We start from the raw sequence: 9801 nt of genomic DNA on the forward strand, positions 1-9801 counted from the left end.
CACTGTCCACTGTTCCCAAGCAGGGAACACTGATGCGCATCTACACCCATCAGTAGCACACTCTCATTTGGCTCATCCGGTTCCTATCTTGATCCTTATCAGACTTTTCAGCAAAAGTGGCCATTTGGGGCCATGGATAAAAACTGCATCTGCATCCATTCACTGTTTTGTTTGTTTCTTTTTTTTTTGAGATAAAATATAATTTGGCAAGTCCTGGTCTTCATAACACACTTTGTACTTCTGTAGCTCTTCCAAAAGAGAGGCGGAACAGAGAGGGGGAAAGCACTGGACAGCCAAACAGTACAAAGCTCCAGTAAGCTAAATGAGATTCCAGTTCCCTGCTCCAGAGGGGTAAAACAAAGTCTGGAAATCAGAGAAGATTCCTTCATGCAATCCTGCCCTGCTCCCTCTCCCTGGCTCTGTTGAGTCAAGTGCCAAGTAAGCGTCCATCACACAGGGTCGCTGTCGGAGGCAGCTTAGTTCTCTGAGCCCACCCAGGGCTCGAAGAAATTATGCATAATGCATTTGATCATTAGGTCTTAATTCAAGCCCCCCACCCCTGCTCTCTCTCTCTGTCTCTCCCTCTCTCTCCTCTCTCTCTCTCTCCCTCCCTCTTTCTCTCCCAAACGGGGCCAGACCATGCCTTGTGTCTCTCCCTCTCTCTCTCTCCCAAACGGGGCCAGACCAAGCCTCATGTCTCTCCCTGATGGGTCCAGCAGTCATATAAACCTGTCCACCCCATCCCATCACTCTCACTCACTGGCCACCGCACACAATCACCGTGCGGTTCGTTAGAGTGATCACACTGACGAGCACTGGTGTATCTTTTTGAGTGAAAAAAACACAACCCACTCTGGCATACAACCCCCCCACCCCCCCCACCCCCCACCTTTTGAGGTTTTATGATCGGAACTCCTGTGTGGTCAGACTTGGACATTTTAGATAATTGCACAGGAAGGAAATGGGGATCAATATGCACTTCCCCCTTAAACGTGCAAAGGCAAACATACTCAGCAACCAAAGTCAAATATACAACATTCCTCCATTACTCTTTTAGAGGTACTGACAAATTTTCCTCTACTTTGGACACCTTCATACGAGTTCTGAAACCCCACGAGATGAATTCATACTAGTATGCAGACTTTGCGGAGAGACATTTGGGAGAGAGAAAGAAAAAAACCACAAAAAAGTGGGATTTGGAGGGAATCTCACTCAGACTGCTTAATATTCTCCAGAGCTGTTATAACCGCACGGCCAATCTCTGTCATGCATTTCTGCGAGACGGTTTAGAGAAATCTGGGCAATGTCCGCCACGGGCATTATGCTGTACTTCTGTATCCATGCCTACAGGGTAAATACGTCGTCAGATGAGCCTATGAGAGAGAGAGCTTCTGGTGTGTCTCTCTCAGGCCTCAAAAACAAACAGTCTCCCTCAGACTCTGTGGCTCAAAGAATCTTGAAATGCATTTAGCGGATTTGCATGTGTCTGCACGTGGATTGAAAAACCCGGGTTCTGTTTCACAGAACCTTTCCGAATTCAATCTTTTTTTTTAAGGGGGGACCTTTCAAGTGAAACAGGCAGCCTTTCTGCAATGATAACACTAGGCTGAGCTAATGCCTGGGAGAGATGCCTAACCAAGCACATGCTTATTCACCAGACAAGCCCCGTGCCACGGCCAGAACACTATTAGATTACTTAACCAACCAAACCCCAAACCCCCACCCCCTCCAGGTTACACTCCGTTCAATGAATAATCAATAGCAGCCTATCCCTCAGAGAGCTGTGATTCACCCTTTATTCAAAATGTGCTTGTGTGTGTGTGTGTGTGTGTGTGTGTGTGTGTGTGTGAGAGAGAGAGAGAGAGAGAGAGAGAAAGAGAGAAAGAAAGAAAGAAAGAGAGCATTTGTGTGTGGGTCGGAGGATGGGTGTATGAAAGGGGGTTGTGGTACTACTACCAAACCTCAAAAGCACATGAAAGCACTGTAAACAAAGAGTGTAGGAGAACAACAAAATACTATGGCATTGTTTGGCTCAAGACGAAAGAATCTCCACATCACAAACTCCAGTCTGTAAGATCTGGAGGCCAACCGTAACTCAACAAGACCTACTTTGTTGCATGATCCCTCTGTTCAGTATAGACTGCTGTTAAGTCCTACAAATGACATGATCCTAACCTTTTGCATTTTTACAAGGCTACTGCAGCAACTTGCCTATGGCTAAAAAAAAGTTGATCGCCGACAGTTGGGAGGTAACAAGAGAGACACACATGCGCACACAAAACAAAAACACACCCCAGTTACCCACCTCAACAAGCTGCTTTGGGGGTAGACCACCGGAGACTTGCCCTTTAACCCCACACAAGTGACAGCACCAGCCAGCTGTCCATCAGGCCGAGAAGGAGAGAAAGAAAGAAGCCAAGGGGGAGTAGTGGTGAGGGAGATGAAAGGGATAGAATATTGCCAGTTGTTTTTCAGAACAATAGTGATTCGCTGTTGCACAAAGGGTAGAGCGTGCCACAGTGGACAGCAGGTTGGAAATTCTGTCTGCTGTTCATTTTGGGAAGGGGGGTGAGGCGTGGGGTGGGGAGGGGTGGGGTGTGTAAGGGCAGCCGGCGGTTTCTGGGACAGTTGGCCAAATAACACGTGAGCACCAAAAGGCCTTCAAAAAACCACACGCTAATCAACACAAGCTGATGCCAACCCGATATGATGGAAAGGCCCTGGTTGGGTGTCCATCTTGTATCTGACATGCTTCCTGTAGGGTGAGGCAGATGCTGACCCTCTCGTACCTCACAGGATCTGTGCCTTTAAATCAAACAGCTGCCATGTTTCCGCCAACACACTGGTTGCTGCTCTTCCTGCCAGCGAGGTCAATCCCACCTGGAAAATCACTTTTTCCTTTAAATACAGCAAGCAGGTCAGAAAAACAACTTATTCAGGAAATATTTCATCAAGTCCAGAAAGGCTTACTTGACAAATGATGTCTCTATATAGACATTTTTCCACAAAAAGAAATTCCCAGAGAGATATTTTTGCAGAAAAGTCTTTTTAGGGGGAAACATTCAGGATAGGTGCTGAAAGCAACTAACCCGTGCTTCTGGTGTGTTCTGTTTTTTGACCGATGCATTCATCACAAACCTACATAAACATCACGCCCACATATGCAGGCTGCCACTGTTATGATGAAAGTGACTGTAATTCTAGTGGAAAGAAGAGCAAGAAGAGACAAAGATCTGTGGGGAAATGTTTTCACTGAATTATGATATTGCAGGAATGCAAGTAAAAACACGTTTTTGATTGTCGTTGTTATACCAATTTTTGATTAATTATACCTATATAATATAGTGTAATCACTGCATTGACGCAACTGACGTTAAAGTAATAACGCCTTATTATCCCATTTGGATGTAGGACTGCAGCTTCTGTTGCGGTAATTTCTGTATCAGAGCCAAAAGTTGCGAAACACGTCCAATAAATTCCAAGCGTGAATCAGGTTGAAAAGAATTGGGCATGAAAGAACCCAAACTATCAGTCCAATCAAATCAAAACCCAGAAGGAAAAAAAGGTCAGGAATTCACGCGGGAACTGCTCACTTCTTTGTTTTGGTTCCCTGATACCAAACACCATGAAGAAGGGCTGATGAGAGTCAGCCCTGAGATCCTCTCTACAACTCACCCCGCAGATTTATTTTTCTTCTAAAACAACACAAGTCGCCCATTCAAACAAAAACATTGGTGATTTTCATCTAACCAAACCCACTTCAAGTCCTCATTTGTCTTTGTTCCTCTCTCAGTCGATCCAGTGGCATTTTCACGTGTCTTAATTCCCAAAACACTTCGCAGAGCAGGAACAGCCATTAAGGCGGCTTCCTGCTGATGGTGTAAAAGGGTGGCGGGTGGAGGGTTGGGTCGGCTCCTTCATGCAGGAGCTGATGATAAAGCCCTCCTTCGCAGCCTCTCACCACTCACTACTGACTGGCCTGTGTGCACATCAGCCTGACCGACTCTACCGAGACAAAAGCAGGAGGCTTTTCTCACGAAGGCCACCGCCAAGCTTGCCCCCGGGCCAGTCTGACCTTCGGTAAAACATGGTTTTGGGGCATCGAAAGGGGCCATTATGTGCCTCTCTGAGGCGGCCCTCTCCACAGAAAAATGGCATAAGACAAGTTTTTTAAGCAGCATGTGACGAGAACTTCTAACAATGGAGATCTCAGATAAAATAATTCAGGCTTTCATCAAGAAAAGAGGGCAAACCGCAGCCACTGAGATCTTTTGAAATGGCCGTTAGCGGAATCTTTCTCAGGAAAGTCTTTTGACAAGAGAATCAGGGCACTGGGGAAGCGGAGTAATTAACTGTTACGAGTCATCCACCAAGATGTTGAAAACCTACCACCCACAAGAGGATGCCATGTTTCGCTCGTTTTTTAAGTAAGTAGATAACACTTAATGAGAGTCTCATTAAAACCACAGAGATGAGGATTGAAGGGCCCTCCAGCAGTCAGTGTTCCCTGAAAATGATATGCTAATCATAATCCAAACCATTCAACAGATCGGTAGGCCGATAGAGGTATCGACCAAAGCCTTCTAAGACTCCAATCTCAAGCTCTTCTCTTAAGTCTAACACAAGAGCATAACCTTAATGCCCCCCGGTAGATCAAAGCCTTTGTATAAGCGGGTTGACGCTGTACAAAACAACTTCTGACATTTGGCCCTCTTCCAGTGATGGATTGGCTCCTTGTCTGCCCTATTGAAAACAGTGTCTCCAAGAAATGAAAGCTCCACTGTGTCTGGGCTGTGTTGGAGTTGAACTCAGCAGGATATGACAACACAAGGTCACAAGGAGACTGCCTACATGTGGGGGGTCTGGCGTGGGCATTTGGCTTGCCTGTTTATAAACATCATCAGCGTCCCCAGCTCGCTCATGATAGGCTTCATCACCTCACACAGCTGGAGTTTTCCAGAGCTAGCCACGCGACCAAGCTGTGGTGGTTACCAGAAAGAGCTGCCTGTTGTTTTTTAGATGAACAACCACACAGGTTTTGGCAATATCCTGAATGTTAGATTAACGCCCTAGTCTTCCTGCTATCTGTGGGGATAAAGGGAAAAAAAGCATGTGAATCCTGTCATGGGAGATGTAAGCCTTCTGGAAATGTCAGACACCATACACAAAGCCCAGTGTCATTCAAACTGGGGCATACAGTAAGTAAGATATTAAAGGAGAAAAATGTTGGCTAACTTTCCCTACTTGTTATCTGCAGTCTTTGTGGAGAAAGCTCTCTTAACATCGTTATCTCCCAGATAACAGATATACCCTTTTCACCTCTAAAAATAGGTCAGAGATTATAATAGTGTACCTACAGGGAATAGGCTAGTCTGAAACAGGAGACTTCCCAGCCACATGAGGGTGTATCTCTGAGACTGTATCTCTGTTTCAGGAACTCCAATGAAGATGAACTATTGACACATACGCAAACAGACGTACACAGGCTCACCTTTCTGCCACACAAAACTGAAACTGCCAAGATCAGGAGAGAAAAAACAGATGCTGAAAGACGGTCAACAACACATCCCTGGGATTAGGCCATTTACTTTATCTGTCAGACATTAGTAACAGCCTTTGAAGTTCATTTTGTCGATACTAGCTCCCTCACAACCTTTGCTCTCTGTTCCAAAAGGCAAATGCTTTAAAAACCAACCACAGAACAAATGGAGAATTCCATTTCCTGGAGCTCACATGCCTATCCGGTCGGACTATGTTTATACATGAGAACCTTTATTCAATCCTACCTGGTGCTCATAATACCAGGAAGTTCTCTTTTATAGCAAGGGTAACATGAAGGACTAACAGGCCAAAAGTGGGTTAGTGAGTTATCCTGTTAGCGCGCTGGCTAAATATGGCACAGAAGAAGAAAAAGAAGAATGCCTCTCTTTACAAGAGACAACACACAATCCTGAATAAGCACACAAGACATATTTCTTAGATGCATTAAAAGACCAGGTTGTTTATGCACCATAATTAACACTCTCACATTAACGCTGAAGGTCAGCACTTGGAAGTCTTGGGCACCGTCTGGCGCCTGACTATATCAGTGCATATAACACACAGTGCCTTGGCGTCTGTGTGTATGTTTGAGAGACTATGTGTCAATAAACGTGGGGTGTACACTTGCACTTGATGTGATTTCCACTTTTAAAACCTGTATCTTTGTGCCTGTATCTTTGTGCACAGAAGCTCAGGTGATCGATCACTGTCACCCGACAATGTCACGGCTGATTTGGGGAAGCCTCTCTTTCACTCTCTGTCCTTCCCTTCATCTCTCAAAACCACATGTCTTTAGTTCGCTCTGCATGCCTCTTCAGTGGAGGAAGGGCAGACCCAGAGGGCTCAAAGGGTCCTCCTAACATGATTTATACGCATCTCTGAAAAAGTTGCGGTGACACGTTTCCATTCACCGCCTCCCTCTTACTCCCTCCCACTTACTCTGGCCTCGCTCAAAGCGCTTTATGCCGATTCCATCTGAAAAATACAGATTACGTGTGTGCGGACCTCATCTGCCTCTTATCTTTATGGGGGCCATATAAGAGGAACCGCTATGTCACAGAGCGCAGATTGGGCAGCTCAGCATTCCTGCTGCAGATGGTAGCATGGCCCCCTGGGGTCAGGGGGTAAGGCTTGTAAACGGCTGAGAGGACGGGGCTAAATTGGCCCGCTGCATGCGGCCGGCCTTCACAGCTTGTCTGCTGAACCCCTTGGCAGTATATCACTACTAGACGATGCCAGAAATGAGAGGCTGTGATGTGACACTAACTTGTGTTGGAAAACTTCATGTTCATGACATGACACAGGTATCAGACACGCATCAGTCATCCTCCGTGGACAAACACTGAGATTGCATTGTTTACGACACGAAAGCCCCCGGCCACAGGGCAGTTTGAGCCCTGTGTTTAATGGCAATCAGGGTTTTATACACAAACATTTTTCACAGGTCTGATCTGGCTGCCAGCATGAGGCACATTCCTCCACATCAGCAAAATAAACAGCAGTGTGCTGCTAGACCAGCGCCGCTCCAGAACGGAGATGTGCTAATGTTGCTGGTGAGAGGGAAAACAGCACTGCAGTGATCACACACACACACACACACAGGTGCGCACACACACACACGTGCATATACATATGAACACACACACACACAGAACAGGATGTTTGCTATTGAGTTTAGATAGTCAGTTATCAGCTATCAGAGTATCGTTTGATGTCAGAGCAAGGCTAGTAATGGGTCCTTTGTGGCCGGTACACAGCTTGAGGGAGTGAGCAATACGTAGCGCCGCTGTTCTCTCAGCGCTCTTCAAAAGCCCCGTCGAAACAACTGTTCATCCTTTGAAAAGTTAAAGTGTAACGCTTGTGGGAAGATCACTGGGCCCTTTCAGCGGGGATCCAGATGAACTGAAACCTCTAATCCCGTCGCCCAATGAGTAAACACAGGCATCAAATGATGCAAGGGTTACCCCGCAGGAAGAACAACAAATCAGGCAAAGGACTACCAGATAACCCCATGACCCTTTCCCAAATAGGATAGTCCTTTGGGGTAGCAAGACCATAATCACCCATAGCTCCAAAGCCAATCTCCCAATCTCCAGCAAGTAAAGGTAGGAAGAAAAGAGAAAGAGAGAAAGAGGCAGAAGAAAAAAAACGTAGTTACGAACAAAGGAAACTATTTAAAGATGCTTACATCATGAGTCGCAGCACTGTACAGGGGTGAAACAGAGACCCTTTAGGGGCTGTGCAGCAGCATTTGTTTTCAGTTAGCTTCCTCCGACCCAGTTGCTCTGTAAGAAGATGTGGATCAGTGGGCCGGAGCTTTGGGGCTTCCTGGGGCCTTTCAGCACAAGCAGGGCTTCTCCATCTCTCTCTCTCTCTCCGCAGGAGGCTTGATGAATGCACCCGTTAATGCACAATTATGGAGGTATTTACAACATCGTGAGTGAACATCATCACTCGTTTCTCTCTCTCTCTCTCTCTCGCTTTCTCTTCCTTTCTTTCCAGGACTCAGTTCAACCCCAGCTTCTACTCTGGGCCTGTTAACCCAAACACAGAGGAGGACGCCTAAATTGAATCCACACATGTCAGTATTTTCTTGACCGGCTGTGCAGGGGGAGCGACCACCCCCCCCCACCCCCCCGTGATAAGCGTGTCTGCCTTTCTTTCTTTCTTTTCTTCAGCACCAGTTTAATATCCCCTGTTTTTCCTCCGGCTCGATGGAGCAATCCGTTATCACTCTGGGGAGGAAGGGAAGCCCGTCGGACTCCTCCGCGGAATGGAGGAATGGAACTCTCTTTTCTCTCTCTTCTTTCCTTCCTCCTCTACTGGATCTCAATCACTCAGTGAGGGAATTTCAATACCTATCACCAACACTCACGTCTCACCCCCTTGTCCACAGCTGACCTTTTAGTCACCGCGCTTAGACATCGGTGAGAAAAGGAATCAGATAACATAAACACATGCACGCATTACACAAACACACAAACACATTTGTGAGTCAGTACTTCTCCACAGGGCCTATCCAGTAAAATTTCACAACACAACACATATAGTACACACACAGCTCTCTTGGGCAAAACCAATAAAATCCCAACACAGCTTTCCTGAGTCAGTGTTTTACCTGCCTCAAGGACACACACTCAAGATTCTGCACACTCATACACACACACACACACACACACACAAACACACACACACACACACATTCATCAAAAACATACACTAACATCTCAAAACTTATACACTCAAATAAAGATACACAGTGCACAGGACAAACACCTCCAATATCTCTTAATCTCAAACTTGCGCTACTGTTCATTTTATTTTTTATACAGCACTTTTGCCTTCATACTTCTCTGCTCAGCTAGTTTAACCACAGATTGTTAACTAAAGCACCTCAGAAATAAGCACCCCCCTCCCCCGTATACCGCCCTTCCCCCGTGTACCGGTAAGGTAAAACCATTAGCACCTAATGCCACACACACTCTCTGTCCCTCACACACACACACACACACACACACACACACACACAAACCACCCTGAACACACCACTTTCCCTCTAGACTCCGGCTCCTTCTTCACTCACCATTGTGTGTGAAGTCTGTCCTTCTCGCTAGAGTAGTTCTCCTCAGTTGGGTCATTTTCTGTTAGTTCTCTGCAGTAGCCAAGGCCACAGCTGTCCCGTGCTGTGTAGTGCTGTCCCTCCCTCACCCACTGCAGGTCTCTGGCTCAATGATAGCACCCGCGCACACTGCAGCAGCTCTCACATGGTAGAGCCCGCCCCCCCCCCCCCCTTGCCTGTCACTCGCCCACGGCTGGCCCCTCCCCTGCCCCAGCCCCTGTCCTGCAGCCCCTCCTTCCACACTCACTCGATCACTTTGCTGCTCCTGCTGCTGCTGCTGCTGCTGCTGCTGGTGGTAGTGGTAGTGAGTGTGGGGCCCAACGGGGGGGGGGGGGGGGGGTCTATACAGCCCACGCAAACAAAAAAAAAAAAATCAAGCAACTAAACTGTCACTGTTAATGTTCTGAAAAGTCCACAGAACTCCGGAACACATTTCAGGGTTCAGCTGCTAAGCGTAGCGCTGGCTACACTATAGACAGCATTTCGGAATTATTTCACTCACTTCTTTTCTTTTGTACTAGAGGAAGCCTGCGAGTGTCCAGGACCTGCCAGGCGCCAGTAGTAAAATACCACTGAGGAATGCAAATCATGTTTTTGTTCAAAGCGAGGACAGCTTTTTCCTCTTACAGGGGAAAAAAAAT

The 9801-nt window shown here is 46.8% G+C and overlaps 1 protein-coding gene across 3 annotated transcripts in view; it reads right to left on the minus strand.

The window, feature by feature from the left end:
• The window catches only part of plekhg4 (pleckstrin homology domain containing, family G (with RhoGef domain) member 4), a 60781-nt gene extending 51522 nt beyond the window's left edge, over positions 1–9259 (minus strand). For all 3 annotated transcript variants that reach the window (XM_076286974.1, XM_076286973.1, XM_076286972.1), the window contains exon 1: positions 9125–9259. In XM_076286974.1, coding sequence (XP_076143089.1) covers positions 9125–9127 — 3 coding nt within the window. In that variant the 5' untranslated portion in view covers positions 9128–9259. The remainder of the gene's footprint in view (positions 1–9124) is intronic.
• Between the last annotated feature and the right edge of the window lie 542 nt (positions 9260–9801).

This window comes from Alosa pseudoharengus, unplaced genomic scaffold (assembly GCF_046254945.1).
Source record: "Alosa pseudoharengus isolate Yale_2024_CS ecotype anadromous, Long Island Sound unplaced genomic scaffold, YU_APseudo_1.1 YU_APseudo_1.1_scf_16, whole genome shotgun sequence".
Lineage (NCBI taxonomy): Eukaryota > Metazoa > Chordata > Actinopteri > Clupeiformes > Clupeidae > Alosa > Alosa pseudoharengus.